The sequence below is a fragment of the Geotrypetes seraphini genome, chromosome 2 (genome assembly GCF_902459505.1).
Source record: "Geotrypetes seraphini chromosome 2, aGeoSer1.1, whole genome shotgun sequence".
Classification (NCBI taxonomy): domain Eukaryota; kingdom Metazoa; phylum Chordata; class Amphibia; order Gymnophiona; family Dermophiidae; genus Geotrypetes; species Geotrypetes seraphini.
Window position 1 is genome coordinate 343,087,395 of NC_047085.1, and position 24,344 is coordinate 343,111,738.

The following is a 24,344-nucleotide window of genomic DNA, read 5'->3' on the forward strand; positions in this document are numbered from 1 at the left end:
AACATAAAAATATCCTTATACTGTATAAATTACAGACCACAATGCAACTTAAGACATTGGATCCAGGTGTTAGCTGATAAACTCCTCCAGTTTAGCCGGCTCCTCAAAATGTGTAGTTTTATTATTGAAAGTGATTTTCATGATTGCTGGATATAGAAGCCCATATTTGACTCCCATCTGCCGTAATTGAGGTCTCATCAGTAAAAATTGCTTCCTTTGATTTGCAGTCGCCTTTGCAAAATCAGGTACAATGTGAATTTTATGTTCCTGCCACTTCAGCGATTTTGACTGTCTGGCTGTGTTTAAAATATCTAGAACCTGCTGAAACCTGAATATCCTACAAATCATAGGCCTTGGACCATTTTGTCCGTTGGAAGCTCCATTACTACTTCTCAGAGATCGGCCTTAAGTGGGAGGTTCCATGGCTCCTCCACTACTCTCTGAGGCCCTCGCAGGTGATGATTGCAGCGTGCCCGATAAACGGGTAAATTCTGCACCTTCATCATGCAGCCCTGCTGTGTGCAGCGAACGTACATGGGTCTTTTCGGACTCTGTTGGCGATCACCCTCCATTCTTTTTTTCGATGCATGAGGTGTGGGAGACTTTAATGGCACCAGCCACCCCACCAAAGCTAGTGCTTCCTCAGCTAAAAAATTGCTTTTCGGGGGAATTATGATGGCCAGAAGATGGAGCCTCGAATTTAGGCAGCCATCTTTGCTGATGACATCACTTCCTCCTTTCTTTTCTAATTCTTGATTTAAATGTACACCACTTTGACCTGCATACTTACAGCCTCTTTTACAAAGCTGCGCTAGCGGCTGCCACGCGGAAACAGCCCCAAAGCCCTTTAATTCTCTATGAGCTTCAGGGCCGTTAGCGCAAAGCAGGCGTTACGCGGCTTTGTAAAAGAGGCTGTTAGTGATTAAGTAAAAACCATAAACCATTAAATATCCCAAAATATAGAAAAACATTGCTGTAGAGAACTTTGCATGATTTTTATGCATATGGCTCATGTGTAAAAATATTCAAAAAATGTTTTTTCTTAAAAGTTAGAAATATCATTGCAGTCCTCTGTGCATCAAATATGACTTTAATTCTGAGTTAACAAGCTGCTGTAATACAGTATTATGCAAAACAGCTCATTAACTCGAAATTCTGTGAAAGTCAGCCGGCAAAGATATTTTGCCAAACTGTTTTCTAAAAAATCTAACTTCTTTAGGCATAATTATCCTTTTTTCAGCCATCTTGGGATCTCAAATTCATTTGCAAACTTTTTTTTTCTACTTGGTTCATATTCATGTGCAGCAAGTTTGCACATAAATGAGGTCACAAACTGCTGGGAAATCCTACAAGTTAATACATCTATTTATTCTTAATTTCACAAAATCGTGAAGTCACAGTCATCTATCTGATTTGAGTTCTGCTCATCCCTGGATAGTATCCAGATAAATATCCAGTATTTTAAAATTACTCAGTGTAGGAATCTTTGGATTTTGGCACATAAAATGTGTATAAAGATTCCCAGGGAATCTACTAATTTTGTTGTACTTTAGAGTTGTAATGACGTCATTAGTTGCTAATAAATCCTGTTCTGAACAGGGAAATTAGAGCATCCTATTGGTAGAAGCACAGAAACTAGGAGGAGATTAAGCCCCCCCCTCCTTTTTTTACAAAACCACAATAGTGGTTTTTAGTGCAGGCCGGCATGCTGAATGATCTGCGCTGCTCCCAATGCTCATAGAAACTGTATGAGTGTTGGGAGCAACGCAGAGCATTCAATGCTAAAAAAAATGCTATTGCGGTTTTATAAAAGGGGAGAAAATTTAGAGGGAAGATTTCAGAAATACAGTATAAAGTGGGAAGTCCACTTGTCTATTGGTTCTAGTTCTCTGGCCCTGACAACAACATAAGGGAGAACCATGAAGCCTGATGCCATGGACTTCTAGATATAGGGCTCCTTGTACTAAGCTTTGATAGGGGTTTTAGCCCGCGCTTAGCGCATGCCGAATTGCTGCATGCGCTAGACCTTAACGCCAGCATTGAGCTGGCGTTAGTTCTAATCTAATCTAATCTAAACCTTAAGTTTATATACCGCATCATCTCCATGAGAATGGAGCTCGACACGGTTTACAAGAACTTAAAATAGTGGGTAGAGAAGAAGAAAAAGGATTACATGAACTTATGTGTAGAAGGGGGGAGAGAAAGGGGGGAAGGATAGAGCTACAATTTGCTGAAAAGCCAGGTTTTCAGTTGTTTGCGGAATAACTGAAGGGAGCTCAGGTTCCGCAGCGGGGTGGTGAGGTCGTTCCAAAGACCTGTGATTTTGAAGAGAAGGGATTTTCCCAGTTTGCCTGAATAATGGATGCCGCGAGGAGAGGGGAAGGCTAGTTTAAGCCTTTGGGCAGTTCTGGAGGAGTTGGGACTGGAGGAGTTGAAAGACAGTGGGATAAGAGGAGGCAGGATTCCGTGAATGATCTTGAAAGCCAGGCAGGAACATTTGAAATGGATTCTGGAGATTATTGGGAGCCAATGAAGTTTGGCAAGGAGTGGGGAGGCATGGTCAGACTTGCGTTTTGAAAAGATCAGTTTGGCTGCAGTATTCTGGATTAGCTGGAGTCTTAGAATACTTTTTTTTGATAGATTTAATAGATGGTGTTGCAGTAATCTAGTTTAGAGAGGATGATGGATTGGACAAGGATGGCAAAGTGTTGTTGGCTGAAGTAGGATCTAGCTTTCCTCAGCATGTGAAGGCTGAAAAAGCATGATTTTGCCAAGGAGTTGAGGTGGTCATTGAGAGAGAGAGAGGAATCGATAGTGATACCAAGGACCTTGCATGAGAACTCGAGCTGTAGCGTATCGCCTGTGGGTAGTGTGAAAAGTGTGGGCAGGTGTTCGAATTTTGGGCCGAGCCAGAGTAGTTTTGTTTTAGATTCATTTAGTTTCATCTGTACCGAGAGGGACCAGGCACGGAGTCTCATTATGCAAGCTGTAATGTTTTCGTGGAGGTTGGTGAGGTTCTGGTCAGTCTCAAGGAGGACAAGGATGTCATCTGCATAAGTGTAGATTGTTTCCAGGGGGGATAGTTGAAAGAGTTTCAGGGAGGACATGTAGATGTTAAAGAGAATAGGGGAAAGGGGTGATCCTTGAGGGACACCGCAAGATGGAGTCCAAGGAGTGGACATGGTGCCATTTGTGTTGATGGTGTAGGAACGGGAGCGTAAGAAGTTTGAGAACCACATTAGGACGGTGGAGTCGATTCCAATCTCGGAAAGTTGGTAAAGTAGTATGTCGTGATGGACGACATCAAAAGCAGCGGAAAGATCGAATTGTAGTTCTAGCCACGTAGTGCAGGTTTAGCGCGCACTAAAATCCTGCGTGTGCTAAAAGAAAACCTTTATAGGTATTAGTACAAAGTAAATTCCAACAAACACACATTTACGAGAGGAAGGTACATCATATTTATACAACCACAATGTAGGAAAATCAATAGGATAAAATATCCTAATTATATGGGTACAAAAAAAATCTATTCTATCTCCTTTTATCTAAATCTGAAATATAACTCAAACCCTATTTCCCATGAGCTTTAAGAAATTGTTCCAACTGAATTGAGTCCCCCCAAAATATTCTTTACTCTGAAAAGTTATTAAACACTTACATGTGAATTTCAGGAAAAATGTGACACTAATCTCCACAACTCGAGGTTTTAAAGCCAAAAAAGCTTTTCTCCTGAGCTGCATAGATCAGGCCACATCAGGAAATATCAGAACTTTATCACCACAAAATGTTGCCTGTTTATTTCTAAAATACATCCTTATGATTAAAGCTCTGTTAGATTCATTCACACATGTAATTATGAGAGTAGCCCTATCCTGTATAACAGGGGTACCCACACTTTTTCGGCTTGTGAGCTACTTTTAAAATGACCAAGTCAAAATGATCTACCAACAATAAAAAATTTTTAAAAACACAAAGCACACTGTACGCAGAAAAAATGTTAATTATCATATATATTACCGGGGGGGGGGGGGGTTCAAAGAGGTCAAGGCAGATGACTCTATGCAAAAATAGACAAATATACCCCTCTCCCTTTTTACTAAACCGTGATAGCAGTTTTTAGCGCAGGGAACTGCACTGAATGCCCTGCGTTGCTCTCGACGCTCATAGGTTCCCTGCACTAAAAACCACTATTGCAATTTAGTAAAAGGGGAGGGGGCCATAGTGCAAAATATAAACAGCAGATATAAATTCTCAAAACGGACACATTTTGATCACCAAATTGAAAATAAAATCATTTTTCCTACCTTTGTTGTCTGGTGATTTCATGAGTCTCTGGTTACACTTTCTTCTTTTGACTGTGCATCCAATATTTCTTCCTTCCTTTCTGCCTCCTGCATGCTTCGTCTCCTCCAGACCTCATTCCATTTCCCAACCAACATCTCTGTCCTTCCATGAGTCCAACTTTTTCTTCCTCTCTCCCTGCCTGCCCCCTGCCACCCGACACAGTCCATTCCCTCCCCCTTTTCCTTCCTCTCTCCCTGCCCCCCTCTCCTTTCTTTCTTTTTGTCTCCCTGCCTGTCTTTCTGTCTCCCCGTTCTGCCTCCCTGTCTTTCTATCTCCCTTTTTTTTCTCCCCAAGCCACCACTGGGGCTGTCGTCTGGAAACAGGCCCCCAAGCCACTGCCGACATCTGGAAACAAGCCCCCAAACCAACACCGCCATTGCTGCCGAGTTTTCCCTGTTCCCAATGCTGCAGTCTTCCCCCCGACATCAATTCAGACGTCGGAGAGGGAGTTCCAGGCCAGCCAGGCAGTGATTGGCTGGCCCGGAACTTCCTCTCTGACGTCAGAATTGACGTGGGGGGGGGGGAAGGAGGCTGGCTTGCCTGGCACTTCCGTAGTTTCTGCTGGCCTGTTGCATCAGGGAATAGAAAGAACGCAAAAGCAATGCGAGTCTATCGCATAGCCTGTGATGGGTTCAGTGATCTACTTGCGTTGCCTTTGCGATTGACTGGTCGATCGCGATCAACCTTTTGGGCACCCCTGCTGTATAACATCTTGTGAATCTTCAAGAAACTCCGTAAAGTTAAACTGCGTTGTTACAAGCTGGTCTACTCCCTGTTCCACCATCAATTTTTGGTTTTGATGAATATAGTTTTGGGTAGAAATCAATAAAGTTTCAGCATTCTGTAGTCCCAATATCTCTCTGAGACACTTCCTAAAAAGAATCTCAGAGGATATTAAATGCATCTTAGGAAAATTCACCAATCACAGATTTCTAGCTTTTGAAACATTCTCCATCATCTCCAATCTCAGATGAATGTTATGGGAATCTTTAAGGGCTCCTTTTACGAAGGTGCGCTAGCGTTTTTAGCACACGCTGCAGATTAGCATGCACTGCCCCCCCCTGTGCTACGCGTAAAATCTCCAGCTCAATGGTGGCGTTAGTGTCTAGCACGTGCACTAAAACCGCTAGCGCAGCTTAGTAAAAGGAACCCTAAGTGTAGATGTTGTAAACTTCTGCAAATTAGAAGTCTGCTTTTCAACTGAAATCAAACGAGTATCCACATTTTTAATATTTAAATCAACATTCTCAAATTTCTCAACCACTTCCTTAGAGAAAATTTGTGTCTGGTTAATAATCAATGTCAGCATTCTTTCCATCCTCAAACTCGATTGCGACAAATCTTTTAAGGAAACTTCCTGAGGATCCACTACTATTGCCTCAGCAATAACTAACCCATTAGGAAATACTTGAGGCATTTTCAAATAAGATATGAGAGAGATAACCTGAGGCTCCACCAAAGGTTCTTTAGGACCTACTTCGGATCCCAATTTTCCAGGAAGATCTGCAGAGAGAGAGGGAGTATGATCAGGAGAGCTCAATAAAGTACCCAATATTGACTCCATTCTTTTTACTTGAGGTAAAGACAATTCCAACAACGCCAAATGGTAAAGGAAAGCTTATCTGATAATTTTTATAACTACTTATGATGTGTTGTGGCTCCTCTCAGCTCCTTTTGGCTCCAAGGGGCTCCCATAAGGGAGTCCAAGGGACTCCTATAAGCTAGTCATGCAGTCAGTATGTCTTAAGTTTCTGTGTTGCCTCCTCTATATGGTCTCTGAATCAATCTCCTATACAGGATATGTTGGAGAGATGTTCCTGAACGTTGACATCTAAATCAGAGATTTGTAGCCTTGCTTGTCTATGCATAGCGACTGAAACTGCAGATATCCGAGATGTAATGTCAAAAGGCATCAAATGTAGAATGGACTGTGTACTTCCTGGTTTACAGGAGATGGTTTAATAAAGAAGGTAAGAAGGGCAGTATTCCGATGGTATGTAACGATCATACCTTGACAACTTTTAGTGAGGGATTTCATATAAAATATCATGTGAAAATTATAGTTAAAATTCTATTTGCCAGCATAGTCTTGACACACTTTGTATCCGAACTTATACAGAATTTTTCCTTCCCTTCCAGGAGGAGAACTGGCATATATTTTGGATGTATTTGTTTTCTTTAAAGTATACTCTGCAACCAAATATTGATGCTGTAGCTGTGATTTGTCAAAGTCAGGGCATGAATGAATTCGGTAGAGAAAGTACATTTTGCATGGAGCCACTGGGATATTAAATGGAGCTTCCCAGTTTTTCAATAAGGCCTCTTTCATTAGATTATGGAGAAGAAACTTTATGGAGTTTGCACGTCACTGTTTGTAATTAAGTGCAACTCTGAGTTCTGCATCCACTCTCGCGTATCAGGGACCAAAGATATGGAATGACCTCTCTCTTCACCTGAGACAAGCATGCATGTACTATAACTTCAGGAAAAGGTTAAATATTCATCTTTTCTCCTCAGATCCATAACATAAACTTAGCATTCTGCTAACCTAACTTTCATTCAATGTTCATGTCTTTTTATCAAGAATCTTATTGTAAACCACATTGAATCCGAGTTGACACTTGCGGTATAGAAGAAAAATGTATGGTATGATATGTTAAAATACAGAGTTTCTGGGGGTGACCTTTGATTTTCATGAAATGTATCCAAAGGTATATCATTGGACTCATCCGCTGAGAGCTCTAAATAGCAGCTGGTAGAATGGAAAGATAATTCTGAGTCATAGTCTTGGACATCGAGCCTCGAAGATTGAGAATGTCAATATTGAGACAAACACCTAGTTGGATGCCAAAGAGATTGCAGTGTAGAGCATTGAGGTGAGTGCTGAGATGATCGTCAATTTGAATGCCTCAATGGATGTTGAGAGGAGTATCAGGAAGAGCATCAAGAATGTGATGAGCTGGGCTCCCTTGACAATGATGCATGCCTGGATGTAGATGCTCAATGTTGAGGAGTCCAAGAGTAATGCTATATTGGACTGCATGAGCATTGCTCAGACTGAGTTAAGGCTGTGGGCATGGTAGCAGGGATTTGCATATGATGTGCCTGCAGTAGCCCAACAAGCTCCTTTTGCAACAGCCTATGAAGCTGATCTTGCAGAGATGATGCTGGTATAATTGTCAGTACATTAGGAACTTGTTGCACTGGATGTTGAAGCACTGGTGACCCCGATATTTAGGCGTGCTTCAAAGGTGACATTAGTGTTATAGATGGCGATCTGGTATTGTTTGCCGATACATCAAGTGTATTGATGCTTGTGAAGATGGTGATATCTGCCTGGAGGAGGAGAGATGTTTGAAGGGGAAAGCCTTCAAACGGGACTCCCCTGAAGTCGACGTTAAAGAAGCCTTGCTAGGCGTTTATGTTGCATGTGCATGATGCACATTGATATTAGGCATTGATGATGTGTGTTTATGAGGCACATTTTTGCTGGACTTTCCAGGCATAATTTTTTAAACTGAACCATAAAGACTTTTGAATTCAAATTTTCTGGCTTTGTGACCTCTTCTATAAATGACAACAGAGTGTGCAAGAAATATCACGATGATCAGGACCAAGGCACTGAAATGGCCTTGTTACATCAAGTGCACCTCTCAAAGCTGCTAAAAGTCTTGCTTATGGATGGAAAAACCACCGCTGCAAGATCAAAGGACACAGAGGTCTTGGGAGGTCAGATAGACGTGATGCTGAAAACGAGATGATACTCCAAGCCTAAAAATCGGCTCAGAGGAGCCCGCAGGCTTGAAAAGAAAATTTATTCAAAACTGAAAATTTATTTTACTGGACAAAAAAAAGAAATATATGTCTAAAGTGAGGGGAAGGCACAAAAAGATGTCTAAAATATATGTAAAAAATACATGTACACTCCTACCTCAATATTCGTGGAGGTTAGGAGCAGAGCCGGCCCGCAAATATTGAAAATTTGTGAATAACTTTTGGGCCGACTCTGACACATTGACGTTCCCCTCCCACCTTCCCTCTGGCATCCTGGACCTTACTTAGTGGTCTAGCGGTCTTTAGGAGTAGGAGTAATCTTCTTACATTCCTGCCCTGTGCAGATCACTCATCCAAAATGACTGCCGTGAGTTCCCGTAATTTCTCAAGACTACAACGGGAATTCACAGCAGCCATTTTGGATGAGTGATCTGCACGGCGCAGAAGTGTAGGAAGATCACTCCTGCCCCAAAAGACCGCTAGACTACCAGGTAAGGTCCGGACAGGTCTGGGAGGTGGGTGACGGGACAATCGCACGCCAGACACTAGCACACCGACAATCGAGCGCTGACAATTTGGTGCAAGACACAAGCGCGCCACGGGAAAACTTAGTTTTAAAGAGCTCTGACAGAGGGTGTGGAGGAAACCCCCCCCACACTTTACTGTATACTGTTTGTGCTGCTGTTCACTGCCATTGGAGGGGGTGTGGGGGGTTCAACCCCCCACATTATAGAGAATACTGAACTTTTCTCAAAAAAATCAGAAAAAGTTCCGTTTTCTCTATAATAGAGGGTTCCAACCCTCCAACCCCCCCCCCCCACACACACACACAGCAGTGCAAACACTATGCAGTAAAGTGGGGGGTTACCCACTCACACCCTGCTTCAGAGCTCTTTAAAACTAAGTTTTCCTGTGGCGCGCTGGTGTCATGAGCTGAATTGTCTGCCCTCCATTGTTGGTGCGCTGGTGTCTCGCGCGCGACTGACTATGAACCGGGAGGTGGGAGTGATTCCGGTTTTAGGAAATCATGAATAATCGAAATTGCGAGGGGCGGGTCCGCAGCAGAGGCAACGTGCTTCAGAGGCCAATGGCAGCCTGCTTAGTTTGCTATGCAGGCTGCTGTAATTAGGTCAGCGGCAGTCACACCATGGAAGACGACCTCTCTCACTGGGTCAAGAAGCAGCTTGAAGGTAAGGCCCTGCTCATCGCACCTATAGGGATCAGAGGGCAGTAAAAGTGCCTCACTTTAGAGATCACAGGAAAACAAAGCAGGAAGAGGGAGTAAGAATGCCTCATTTAGAGATCACAAGGAAGAAGAGAGTAGGAGGAGATCAACAGCGCATCCCTCTAGAGATTACAGGGAAGGAGAGAGCAGGAGAAGAGTAAGAGTACATCCCTCTAGATATGACAGGGAAGGAGAGAGCAGGAGGATAGCAAACCTGAGGGACACTGGATCTGGACACTGGGGTGGGGGGGATGATAGGACCTTGAGGAGGGGCAGGAAAACAGACTTGAAGACAAGGCAGATGCTGGACTAGAGGGGGTAGAGAGAGGAAACACTCAAAATGTTAGTGGAAGGATGATAGAGAGAGGGAGAAACCTGAAACAAAAGGGAGGCAAAAGAGAGGGGGGCAGTTGTTGGACTTGGGGTGTATAGAGGGAAGAGAGAGAAAGAAAGACTGCAGAGAGGTGGAAAGATTCTGGACCAGGGAGGAAGGAAGGAGAAAGAGAGAAGCAGAGAAAGACCTGCAAGAAAGGAGAACAAATGCTGGACATGGGGATGGGATAGGGGATTGTAAGCAGAAGAAAGACAGAGAGAGATAGAGACCTGGACCCAAAGGGCATGGGACTGGATTGTGAAAGAAATGTTGGATGCATAATCAGAATGAAGTCCAACCAGAAAATAATTAAATCACCAGACAACAAAGGTAGGAAAAATAATTTTATTTTCAATTTAGTGATCGAAATATGTCAGTTTTGAGAATTTATATCTGCTGTATGTATATGAGAAATGAAAGGAAAAAAATTGCATTACAATTAGTAGAGGAGGGGGGACAGGGTGCAGAGTCTGGCAGGGAATGAGGGTGCTGTGTGTAGAGCCTGAAATATGTTAGTACACAATTTGGTTCAGAATGGGTTTTTTTCTTGTTTTTCTACTGTAAATTTAGGGTGCGTCTTATGGAGCAAAAAATACAGTAAATCCTTGTCCTTAATTAGGCGTGGATCTCCTTTATTCTGTAAGATTGTATGCAAATTGCAGGAATGACTCTGATCCTCCCATACCCCCCTCCCCATGGCCATACACCCTTGTCTAATCCAGTGTTTTTCAACCGCTGTTCCGCGGCACACTAGTGTGCCGCGAGATGTTGCCTGGTGTGCCGCAGGGCCGCCGGGCCCGGAGCTGACAGGGGGCCCGAGGCAGGGGCGCCAGTAGCTCGCCAAGGCAAAGTGAGTCGATCACCAAGGACTCACTTTGTCTTGGCGATCTAATCTATCGAGCCGATAAGTCTTCTACTCCCCGACGTCAATTCTGCAGTCGGAGAGGAAGTTCGGGCCAGCCAATCGCTGCCTGGCTGGGCGGAACTTCCTCTCCGATTGCAGAATTGACGTCAGGGAGAGCATGCGTCGGCGTCGGCTTTGGGGCCTGTTATCCATTGGTGGGTCCTGTTCCCCGATGGCAGTGGCAGTGGCTTGGGGAACGGCAGGGAGAAAGAAAGAAAGGGGGCAGGCAGGGAAACAGAAGGAAAGAAGAAAAAAAAGGAAGAAAGGTCAGGGAGAGAGGAAGAAAAAGTTGGGGAAGGGAATGAGGTGTGGAGGAGAGAAAGCATACAGGCTGATAGAAGGGAAGAAAGATTGGATGCACAGTCAGAAGAAGAAAGTGCAACCAGAAATCACCAGACAAGGTAGGAAAAATGATTTTATTTTAAATTTAGCAAAGTGGAGGCAGTATTACCACAGTTTTCAAAGGAATTTGCCCAAATAACTTAATAGTTAACTGGGTAAATTCCCAGAGATGAAAACTTCCCTTCACTTACTATGCACAGTTCTGAATTTATATCTGCTGTCTATATTTTACAATATGGTCACCTTTTACTAAACCGCAATAGTGGTTTTTAGCGCAGGGAGCCTATGAGCGTCAAGAGCAGCGCTGGACATTCAGCGCAGCTCCCTGCGCTAAAAACTGCTATTGTGGTTTAATAAAAAGGATGGAGGGTATATTTGTCTATTTTTGTATGCTATAAAAACCAAATACAGAGAGAGACTGAGAGCTGTTGACGAAGAGCTACGTGTGTGTCTTTCTTCGATTCCAGCCAGAATATCAGCTTTGTGTTCAGCCAAACAGGCCCAGGTTTCGCACTGAATAAAGTATTTTATAATTTTTATAATTTTTATTTCGTAATAAAGTAATTATAAAATACTTTCTTTGTGTTTATTTGATTCCTATTCAAGAGAATGACTTTATATATAATCAATATAGGAAGAGAGTTAAATTTTTTAACATTTTCTAATGGTGGTGTGCCTCGTGATTTTTTTCATGAAACAAGTGTGCCTTTGCCCAAAAAAGGTTGAAAAACACTGGTCTAATCCACATGCTAAATTCACCCGTGGATCCCAGTGCCTAAAGATAATTCCAATTAGCGCTAATTGTTAGCACCTAATTATTGGCGCTAATTGGTTTGTGTGGCAATTAAACTGCACACACAAATTGGGCACATTCATAAATTTGCATGTGCAATTTTTTGCACCATATATAGAACTAGGCCGATAGTTTACACCTTTTAAAGAAGAGTGAGCACTATCAGTGATTGACATGTCATTGCAAATGACAGTCCCTCCTTTTTCTGGACATTGATTTCAGTGGCACTTTGTGGTAGGAACTTCTATGCAAAGTGTTGAGGGCTATGAATCTTGAAGAGACTTAGGGGTCCTTTTACTAAGGCGCTAACCGATTTAGCGCACGCTAAATGCTAAGACTTCCATTATGTTCTGTGGGCGCCTTAGCATTTAGCGCACACTAAATTGATTTGTGCACGCTAAATCGGTTAGCGTGCCTTAGTAAAAGGTCCCTTAATCAGGAAGTGGAGAAGATCTTAAGTGGGAGTTGGCAGGTATACTCCATGTACAAAGAACCCTTCACCGTTCAGAAATCTGTTGGGGAAATTACTTTGTACCTATAGATGAACGGTAGCAGATTATATTGTTGCCACAAATGGAATTCATGATACATAATGTGCTGTACTGTGTACTAGAAATCTTATTTATAACCCTTTTGGTACTTAAAATACTGAAGCCCCCACATCCTGACCCCTTTAAAAATATACAAAGAAATATCTGGTGGCCGTCTCCTGCCTCCTCCCCTTCCCAACCCACTTGATCCATTTTTTTTTTAATATATTTAGGATGTCCCTCTTATGCAGCTTAGTGATAATACATGGAAGCTATATTATTCAGATTGAATAATAATAAGCTGCTTTGCATATATTTGTATTCTCTGAATGTCATTATTCTTTAAAACTCGCTGTGGTATAAACTTTCTGTAAGCTACATTATTAGTAAATAGCACACACTATGATCATAACACAGTGTTTTAAATAGACCTCCTAGTCTAGATCCTTCAATCAGAGGTATCAAACTACAATCCTGGAAAGCCAGAGACCGTGACGTTTATAGGATAGTCCTATTGATTATACTCTTTCAAAAACAGAAGACTAGGGGGACACTCAATGAAATGACATGGTGATAATTTTTAAACAAATAGGGAAAAATATATATATTTTTAACCCAATGAATAGTTAAGTTCTGGAACTCATTGCCAGAGCATGAGGTAACAGCAGTCAGTGTATCTGGTTTATAGTTTTTTTTTTAATTTATAAATTTATTAATTTGTTACAACATATAACAAGTTCAGGTAATACAAACAAATATAGAGGAAATAAATCAAACTGAAAAATACTAATGTTATTATCAAGTCCACATTATGGAGAGCTGAGTATCTCTGCCTTAGTCTCTAACAGTCTCATAATACAAGATTAGAAGTTCACATATATAATGCAAAAGACCTACTTAACAATACACAAATTCTAGCATCTATGCCAAGGGTGTCAAAGTCCCTCCTCGAGGGCCGCAATCCAGTCGGGTTTTCAGGATTTCCTTAATGAATATGCATGAGATATATTAGCACAGTGGTTCTCAACCCTGTCCTGGAGGACCACCAGGCCAATCGGGTTTTCAGGGTAGCCCTAATGAATATGCATGGAGCAGATTTGCATGCCTGTCATGTCCACAGTATGCAAATCTCTCTCATGCATATTCATTAGGGCTAGCTTAAAAAACCTGATTGGCCTGGTGGTCCTCCAGGACAGGGTTGGGAACCACTGTATTAGCATACAATGAAAGCGGTGCATGCAAATAGATCTCATGCATATTCATTGGGGGAATCCTGAAAACCCGACTGGATTGCGGCCCTCGAGGAGGGACTTTGACACCCCTGATCTTTACACAATTGAAAATCATGAGAAACATCAGTGCCCAGATCAATTTTGGTCATTGTGAGGGAACTACTTGAATATACTGAATCTTGGACTCCTGAAGAAGGCACCTATATAGTGCCAAAATGCTGGCCATGTTGAGTCAGTATTGTCTCAGAATTTGATTAAAGATCCCAGTGGAAACATCTCTCCATCTCTACTTTGTATTTGGGATATCCTGAAAGCTAGGCTGATTGTGCCAGGACTGCGATTTGACACCCTTGCCTTAGATTTTAAACCTTCCTGGGCCCAACCCTGAATGTACTGCACTTAGGGCTCCTTTTACTAAGGTGCACTAGCGTTTTTAGCGCGCGCTGCCTCCAGCGCTACGCGTAAAAACTAATGCCGGTTCAATGGTGGCGTTAGCATCTAGTGCGCGTGCTAAAACCACTAGCGCAGCTTAGTAAAAGAAGCCCTTAATCTTAGGACTGGAAAGGTAAATGAAACTAAAATCCTAATCCAAGTTCATTTTTACTTATACATGTGGCAGTGTTATACTTCAACTCCTGTTGTACAAGTTTCAAAACTAAAACTGAGCATGCTCCATTTGTTTGTGGTATTATTAGTGATACTCACTCCTGGTGTTTTATCCTCCCCCCCTTCCCTTTAATTAATTTGTTTTTAATTATGTAATTATTAACTTTCCCCTCCCCCTTTACCCTCAAGCTCATGTTTGTATTTGTAATTTGCCTTTTTAATGTTCATATTTCTCCCCCCCTCCCTTACAAAATTTATTTTAACCTTTCATTTTTAGCATTGTAAACCGGCCAGGTGCACGTCGATGGTCAGTATATTAAAATTAATTAAACTTGAAACTTGATGCTATTTTAGATAGAGGTGCATAGAATCACTTGGAAGTATTTAACGGCCCTGTAAGTTACCGCTGCCTCTTGAGTACTGTACATTATGCATTTGCACTCGGGATTGCTTTGTGCTCTCCACAGCACAGCCATAACTCAGCAGTGTTGTTCTTTACTTACCTCTAGGGGCTGATGTTATCAATTTTGATGGTCATGGTGGGCTCTCCTACAGATTCAGGAACAAGAAGATGAAAACTTTGAAAGATATCATTGCACTGAAATTTAAAAGCTCAGAAAGTGAAGGTGTAATCTTCCATGGAGAAGGACAGCAAGGCGACTATATCACCCTGGAACTGAAAAAAGCAAAGCTGGTTCTTCATTTAAACTTAGGTATTTGGCAATTACACTTATTGATTTTTAAAGCTCTTTTTTTTTTTTTTTTTCCAAGTCGGTGTGCACCAAATGCTCTGAGGGCTTTTTCCTATTGTTAGTTGGGGAAATGTTTTTAGCAACTTTCTCTGTGCAGCAGTAACAATAAAATGTAACCTAGTTCCTCAAACCTTTTTTTGTCCTAACCAAACTCCTTTCTAACAACCTGTGTGGTCTTGTTTAACCAAAATGGATGAACATCTCACTATTTTGGGTTCAATCACAGGATGGCAAAAGCCTACAATATCATTCACATCAAAATGTGTGTAAATCCACTTTGGTTGTCTTCATTAAAAGGATAAGTAAAGAAGAAACCTTTACTGTTGTATAGTCTTTATTTATTTTCTAAAGTATGATAGAACATAGTAACATAGTAGATGACGGCAGATAAAGACTCAAATGGTCAAGCAACAGTAATTAAACATACAATATAGTATTAGGAGGCTATGAAGAGAGCCAAAAGTGGATTTACACACATTTTGATGTGAATGACATTGTAGGCTTTTGCCATCCTGTGATTGAACCCAAAATACTGAGGTCTTCATCCATTGTGGTTGTTTCCAATTTGCCTCACTACTTCATCTTCAACATCTTTTTAGTCTTGTTTAACCAACCCTGAAAAATTATACCTAGACATGCAGTCAATGTTCCCTCTAAGCTGTGTGAGAATCTTCCAACAGCTTTCCTGCCAGTTATTGGGGGGGCGGGGGGGGGGGTGATGTTTCAATATTGTGTTTTCAGTCACTAGATAAAGGCAGTGCTGGAGTCCCGCAGAACTTGTCTCTCCCTTGCTATTGAAAAAGAATAGGACTTGTATACTGCCTTTTTATGGTTACACATTCAAAAGTGGTTTACATATACGCTCGTATACAGGTACTTATTTTATACCTAGGCCAGAGGTGGGCATCTCTGGTCCTCGAGGGCCGGAATCCAGTTGGATTTTCAGGATTTCCCCAATGACTATGCATGAGATCTATTTCCATAGACTGCTTTCAATGCATATTCATTGGGGAAATCCTGAAAACCCGACTGGATTCCGGCCCTCGAGGACCGGAGTTTCCCACCCCTGACCTAGGCCAATGGATAGGGTTACCAGATGTCTGGATTTCCCCGGACATGCCCTTTTGGCTTTTCATAACCTGGCACTTTGTCCAGGTTTTGAAAAGCTTTCATTCATGAAGGAGTGCATCCGTGCATGCGCGGATCCGACGCGATGATATCACTCGCACATGCACATGTGCGTGACATCATTGTTTCGCATCCGCGCATGTGCAGATGCCTTGTCCGACGAGTGAATGCAGCTGGGGCGGGGCGGGGCGGGCTTGGGTTGTGACAGGGCGGAACCAGGGTGTGACGGGGCAGGGATGGGTGGGATTGGAGGCAGGTCTAGGGATCCAGATGGAAAATCTGGTAACCCTACCAGTGGAGGATTAGATGACTTGCCCATAGTCACAAGGAGCAGTGCTGGGATTCAATCCCACAACCTCAGAGTGCTGAGGCAGCAGCTCTACCACTAGGCCACTTCTCTAATTGTGTTATTAAAACAGCACCTCCATTGGCAGGAGTGTGGGTGAAAGACTCCTGCACAGCTTGTAGGGAACATTTTATGCTGTGCGGTAGGGCCTTTCTGCTCCAGTCCTTGAAGAAGATTAATTTGTTTGGTCTGCAGGGCATCCAGAAGTAGTATTCATCTTCTGGAATATACAATGAAAACCATTTTGCATAAATTGGTTATTCTGAAAGCCAAAACTGAAAAGCCTTGACCTATGGTATAGATTTATGATTCTAAAGCACAAGGAATTAGGTTTTGTGAATCAGAGCTACTGGATATAAAGTAATAATGAAGTTCAGGGATCAAGCAACCAGAAATACACATCTGTCATATTCCAAAGGCCTGCATTCTACCAAAAGTAGATGAATGAACAAGTTTATTAGCTCTGCTATAAAGACATACTGGAAGTGTGGTTTTGTAAGTCAGAGGAGACGTATGGTCTTCATTGCATAATTAATTATTTTCTGATTTAAAACACTTCTGAGTCAAAATTTTTTTAAAAAATGGTAGGCCAATCACATGCACCAGGGCATTGCATCGCAGCCCGAGGTTCCTCCTGCTCCCGAAGACTGGTTTTCACTGGAGGCATAGGAGAAGAAGGGACTGAGCACCCCTTCTGCTCTCAACAGGTACATGGAGGGGGAGGGGAACGGGAGGGGGGTGTCCGGCATCCCTCCTGCCATTTTTTTTTTTTTTAGGGGGGGAGTCGGGAGTGGGCCTGATAGCAGGAGGGAGTGGGGTATCCCTCCTGCCATTTGTTTTTTTGTGGGAGAAGAAGAGGGGCCAATGGCAGGAAGGAGTGGGAATCCCTTCTGCCATTCTGTTTGCAGTGGTGTGGCGTTGGACGGTGGGGGCTTTACTCATCCCTCTAACATCTGTTATGGTAGGTATAAAAAATCAGATCTCATTCATCTTGACACAAACAGAATAATGGACTCTCCGGTTTAAACTGAAACTTAGGGCTCCTTTTACAAAGGTGCGCTAGCGATTTTAGCGCGCGCTTAGCACATGCTACAATGCTGCGTGCGCTAGGCGCTAACACCTCCCTAGAGCTTGCGTTAGTATTTTTTGTTTAACGCATGGTTTGCACGCGCTAATCTTTAGCGCGCGCTAAAAACGCTTGTGCACCTTAGTAAAAGGAGCCCTTAATCCTGAAAAGACAAATTTTTTTCTGGCAAGTCCTAAAGACAAAATTAAAGAAAGTGTTCTTCATCTTCAGGGTCAAAACTTTTCTATAGCCACCTCAATAACATTAGATCGATATCTAACACTGGAAGATGCACACAGATCTAATGATTAAAAAATGTTTTTTGACCCTTTGGAAACTCCATACAATTAAAAAATATTTTGATCTAACCTCCTTTAGAATACTGGTGCAGTCTTCAATATTATCAATTCAGGACTATTGTAACATCATTTATCTAGGCTCATCTAAAAATTTATAAATAACAATCCATCTAATTTTTGGGCTGAAAAAGTTTGATCATATTAGCCCGTTTTATAAACAACTCCATTGGCTACCGTTTGAAGCCAGAGTGTTATTTAAATTTGGTTGTATTTTTTAAAAAAAATACTATTTGGTTCGGCTCCTATTTACTCCCATTTTGAAATATTTAAATCCAACAAGAATGCTTGAAGAACTTACTGGTTTGCATTCCAGGCACCAAAAGTGTGTCGTTATAAGAGATTTTTAGAAAAAAAAAACATTAGCCTATCAAGCAGGAAAAATGAATATATGGTGGAATACACTGTTGCCACAAACTCAGTCATACTATTCTTTTAGAACATTATTGAAAACTTATTTATTTGATAAATTTGTTACTGGATAGGTATTTGTGAAATGTTAATTGACCAAAATGATTTGTAGCTTGAATATCATAGCTGTACCATATGATATGTAATGATCGCTGCTTTGTAACAGTCCTTTTGATGTAAACTGCCTAGAACTAATATGATATGGCGGTATACAAGAATAAAGTTATTATTATTGTTGTTTTGAAAACTCCAAATGTATCTTTATTATCCACAAAGTCCCCTTCCTTTTTGATACAGGATAACTGTGTTACCGACAGGTCTGCCTGTTTTTTTGTTTTTCACTTTTTTTCAATGGCACACATATTTTGCATGTATTACACATGCATAATATCTGCCCCATAAAAAAAGAAAAAATCCCCCTCTGCTACCAATGGCCCTCCCCCAATGACCCCCGACAATCAGGCCCCCCCCCCAGACAAATACGGTGACCCACCCTAAAACAAACAGCAGGAGAATTGCCCACTCCCTCCTGCCTGGAAAGACCTCCCCCTTCCCTCTTCTCATTCTCCCAAAGAAAAAGGTAGGAGGGATGCATTGCCCACTCCCTCCTGCCCCTTCCCCTCTCCCGGCCCCCGTGCCCTGTACCTTAAAGCTGGGAGCAGGAGGTACTGAAAACACCTCCTGCTCCTCCTTTCTTCAAGATGACACTGGGCCTTAAGCCCCTTCCCTTGGGCTCCTCTCTTGCGAGGGGCCTGGGCTGTCTGAGCCAATCAGGGACTTCCTTAAGAAGGAGCTTAAAGAAGTCCCTGATTGGCCAATCAGGCCTCAATCAGGGACTTCCTTAGGATCCTTCCTAAGGAAGTCACTGATTGGCTCAGACACCCCAGGCCTTTCCCAAGGGAGGAGCCCGAGGCATCTGAGCTAATCAGGGCTTTAGAGGGGCCTAAGGCCCAGTTTTGTCATAAAGAGAGGAGGAGCAGGGGGTGTTTTCAGTACCTTCTGCTCCCAACTTTAAGGTATGGGGCATGGGGGCCTTGAGGGGGAGGGGGTTAGGAGGGAGTGGGCATCCCTCCTGCCTTTTTCTTAAGGGGAGGAGGGGAGGTTAGAGGAGGGGGATGTCTTTCCGGGCAGGAGGGAGTGAGCATCCCTCCTGTCTTTTTCTTCAGGGGGGAGGGTAGTGGGAGGTCTTTCCTGGCAGGAGGGAGTGGGCTTCCCTCCTGCTATCATTTTGGGGTTAAGGGGGACGGTGGCCCAGGGGTGCTAGTGCGGGAAGGGGCTTTTTTAACGGGACAGATGGTGCATATTTAAGTTGTGCAGAACATTTGTTCCATTTTTTTTTTTTTTTAAACGCTGATGTCCTGACAGTAGTTAAAGGAGGCTGCTTCCCCTGCCACTACTGTTAGGGCTTTGCGCGTGTGTCAATCGCTCACTGAGCGATTGAGTCGATGGGTTTGCATGCAAATGATTTTCGTGCAAACTTGATAGTGATTCAATCGCTGTTGGAAAATTGGCCAGAGAATCGGCCAACAGCGATTGAGTCACTGTCTTTAGTGAATCTAGCCCTAAGTCCAGTATGGCCCCATCCCACATGGGTTTCCATTGCCAACTGCTGGATTTGTTTGGGTGTCCCAAAATACACCCAGATTTAGACCTATTTTAAAAGCAAATAAGGTGAACAGTCATTTGACCTACTAACAACTTGGTTGTGTTGAACCCAACACTATAGATAGCTGTCTAGATAGTGGACTTATTTTGCTATGTGGATAAAGATAGCAGCATAGTCATGGTTGAATAAATGTATCCTGCAGATAGCAGCACCCAGAACATGTGGACAACTTAAATGCTGGTGTTTAAAACAAACACTGCCTCTGGTATTTGAATATTAACCCAGATGAATTTAGGAATATCTTGGTTCAACAAATGTAATTTTAAGTATGATGCTAAGTAATCAATTTTGTAGAAAGAATTTTGAATCAAATGATTATCTGTAATTAATAATGGCTTTTATACCAGTAGCATAACCACAAGGAGCCTTGGGGGCCTGGGTTCCCCTACTATGGGCTCAAGCCCCCTCCAAAATTGTGACACTCATAAGAACATAAGAACATAAGAAGTTGCCTCCGCTGAGGCAGACCAGAGGTCCATCTCGCCCAGCGGTCCGCTCCCGCGGTGGCCCATCAGGCCCATTGCCTGAGCAATGGTCCCAGACTATCCCAGACACTCAAATGTGTGACCAGTGGGAATGCTCAAGCCTGCTAGCCAAAGCCTCTGGAACCCCCACCCATGCTGTCTGAGCAGTAGGAAGTTGATAGGGTGGCTCCAGCTGTCGATGCCAGAGCTGAGCATGCAAAGCAGTGCTGACATCAGAGGCTGGAGCAACTTGCTTCCTTCCCTGCTCCTCAGGCAGGACTGCCCTGGGCTCTGGTGGAGAATGCCTTCAGCTGTTTGGGCTCGAGTATCTCCACCAGCAATTATGGGGTGGCAGAGGCGGTTGGGGAGGGGGATGACTGAGAGGAAATCCTTGAAACCCCCCACCCCCGCAGTCCACTCCTAGGCCTCCTAAAAATCCAGTTCTGACTATGCCTCTATTGCATACACGAAATAAATAGTGTTGTATCTGATTGCTAATTCTTCTTTCCCTTTCTCTCTTTAGGAAGCAATCAGTATGGTTCAATTTACGGTCACACATCCGTGACCACAGGCAGCATCTTGGATGATCATCATTGGCATTCTGTTGTCATTGAGCGTCATGGACGAAATATTAACCTGACTCTTGACAGACACACGCAACACTTTAAAACCAATGGAGAATTTGATTATTTAGACTTGGATTATGAGGTAATGAGAAACAATATATTCCCATAACAAAGTTTTAAACAAAAACGCCAGTGGACCTTTTAGGTTCTTCTTTAATGCTACACGGAGCTCTTGTACTAAGGGGTCCTTTTACAAAGGAATAGGGAAAAAATAACCTTAGCACACCCTTGTCCCATGTACTAAGGCTACTTTCTACTGCAGCAGTGAAAGGTCCAATTTTCTTTTTTTCTTTAGTGCAAATCATTTTTTTTATTGTTGAACAGTACAAAACAATAGACAACACCCCAGCATGAACGGCAGCCAAAATAGTTCAACAATAGAAACAGTTTTCCATTTCACCCCCCCACACACGCACACCCTACCAAAGCCAAACCCCTACCTCTGCCCCACCCCTATGCAAAAACAAGAGGTCCAATTCAGACGTCAGAAAGCTGTAAAGTTATGCACTACTGTTGCAATTAGCAAGAGACCATAAAACAAATGAGCCTATTATCACCTAGGGACTTTATTTTTGAAGGCGGCAAGAGCTCATGCAGTAAACATGCTCTAATCAGTTAGTGCGCGGTGGGTTTACTGATCAGTGCTGGGACACTCACTCTTCGCCTCCCAACCTGTCCCCTTAGCCATAAAAAGAAAAACATTTTTTAGTGCCTCCTAATCTCAGACTTAAACTAAACTAAACTAAACCTTAGGTTTGTATACCGCGCCATCTCCATGGTCATAGAGCTTGGCACAGTTTACAGGGATTGTAATGAGAAAGGAACTCCAGGGAAAGGGTTAGATGAAGGTCGGAGGAAAGAGGAGTGTTAGAGAGCTAGGATGTCAGATGAGGAGGGAGTGGTTAAATTTTTGAGAAAAGCCAGGTTTTTAGATGTTTACGGAAGGGTTGGAGAGCACTCAGGTTCCGAAGAGGGGAGGTAAGGTTATTCCAGAGCTCGGTGAGTCTGAAGAGGAGGGAAGTCCCCAGTTTTCCTGGGTGGGAAATGCCTTTTAATGAGGGGAAGACTTACTGCAGGCCCTCCCACAGTGAGCCTTTTAAGTTGCAGTAAGCTTGAAATACCCTGTTTCTCCGAAAATAAGCCCTATCCTAAAAATAAGCCTTAATTAAGATCGACCGCCTGTAGCGCCCACCCACCCCCCCACACCTGAATGTCCCCGATACTCTCTGACTCCATCCCTGTCACTAGTGTTGCCTGATTTGCTGAAAAAATTGGACTCATCAATTCGCCTACCCCTACCCCTGCTGCTTTAGGAGACCTTGGAGCGGAGGTATGTCAGACTCACAGTGGGAAGGCTGGTGGGATTCTGCTGCACAAGGGGATAGGTAAAAGGGGAGGAATAATGTTGCACATGGGGGGGGGGGGGGCGAGAAACGAAAGAGGAAGAATTGGGGTAGAGGAGAGGAAGGGAGAGATGATTGTTGTACCTGAAAAAAATAAGACATACCCGAAAATAAGCCCTAGTGCTTTTTTGGACCTAAAATTAATATGACACTGTCTTATTTTGGGGGAAACATGGTAGTACTTACAACAGCTTAGTAAATGGACCCCTAGTGTGGCAAGTTCATGGACTGTGCTCAGCATCTGTCCTATACAGTATTTTCCACTTACTGCATGCCAACTGCATTACATGCACTAGCAGACATCATGAGTTCATCTAGACTACCTGCTGGTTTATGCCACATGGTAACCCCCAACATTTGCCCCAGCTGTCACAAATAGACACAAATTGGAGCAGACTAATGTGAAACAATTTAACCCTCCTCTTTTACTAAGCTGAGGTAGAGGTTTCTACAGTGGCCCAGAGCGCTATATCTTCCAATGCTCATAGAACATCGGAGCATTTAGTGCTCTGGGCTGCGGTAGAAACCTCTACCTCGGCTTAGTAAAAGGGAGTGGGGGTTAATGAATTCATTCACTGAGAATAAAGAATAGATAAATTTATTGATAAAACAGTCTCTATTGTATCAAGCAGCCTTATGGGGCAAAGACCTGGAAAAACTAATTACACACACAAACAACTATGGTGAATTTAGGAAACACCTAAAAACATACCTGTTCTTGAAATACCTAGGTAATGAAGCTGGACAATAGACCCCATCACAATCCCACCCCCAAATCTGATCTTGTAAACTGTTAACCACTAATCTCTAACTATGAATGTTCCATTCAATTTGTAGAATCTTTCTAATTCATTGTAAACTGCATAGAACTTCACCGTCCTGCGGTATATAAACTGTTGTTATTATTATTATTATTATTATTAAAAGCCCAACATGGCCATGTTTCATCCTCACAATGGCTATGTCAGGGGCTAAGTACAAACTGTACAATAAATATAAATACAGTCTAAGTATAAATCATAATATTACAAGGGGCCATACAGAATCAATATAAAATTACCAAGGCAGGCAGAGATGATGAGTTTCATACAAACCATACAAATAGAAGCATATAAACTCACAAAAAGAACCTGTAACAGTGAAACAAAACTTACATATCCAGCAGGTGTAGATTCAAGCATAGACCTGTCTGGTAGTAACTATAGGAATGAATAGATAAAACTCACCCAACCATAATGTGGAATAAAATAATACATTTTTAAATAGCTACTCATAACATTTCTAAGTTAAACAATTTGAAAACAAAATGTTACTCAGCAAATGTATCTAGGGCTATGTTGAGCTTTTAAGGACTGTTTTATTCACTTATTTATGTATTTATTATTTTATCTACTTAAAGTGAATAAATTCATTAAAATTTTCATGTTAGTTTGCTCCAATTTGTTGCTGTTCAGAATCTTGCAGATCACTTACCTCTTTGTTTTTGGGAGCCAATTTAAAAAAAATCATGAATCAGTATCAATATGGTTTACCCTTTTCCAAATCCCAGCCCTCCCCCCCTCCTCCGTCCCAAAATTCACCCAATTATTCACTGGTAGTCTTTTGGGATGGGACTGGAGTAGTCTCCCTCCCCATCCACTACCCTGTCTGACAGAGCTACTGTTAGGAGTCATATTTCCATAGAGGGGTAGTTGTTCCTTGAGGGAGTAAGTCCAATCACACCATCAGCAGTCATGACAGCTATTAAGAATAACCAGTGTAAATTATAACCAGTAAACTGTTCGTTAGTATTAGACCCTAAGGCCCAGATTCTATACAGGGCGCCTAAATCACACCTAACGTTAGGTGAGACTTAGGCGTCCAAATAAAGTGGTTAACGAGTGATTGAAGGGTCTTAACAAGCACTAATTGGCACTTGGGCATTCAAAGGATGTGGATGTGAGTTCAGAGACGTGAACACAATTTCTTGGACGCCCATCAGGAAAAGCTACCCCTAAATAGAT

General features: G+C 42.5%; 1 protein-coding gene across 4 annotated transcripts in view; it reads left to right on the plus strand.

Annotated features, from left to right (window-relative positions):
- The window catches only part of CNTNAP2 (contactin associated protein 2), a 2,440,986-nt gene that overhangs the window by 1,023,100 nt on the left and 1,393,542 nt on the right, over nt 1-24,344 (plus strand). For all 4 annotated transcript variants that reach the window (XM_033930311.1, XM_033930310.1, XM_033930313.1 and 1 more), the window contains 2 exons: nt 14,633-14,836; nt 20,836-21,020. In XM_033930311.1, the coding sequence (XP_033786202.1) occupies nt 14,633-14,836; nt 20,836-21,020 (389 nt within the window). The remainder of the gene's footprint in view (nt 1-14,632; nt 14,837-20,835; nt 21,021-24,344) is intronic.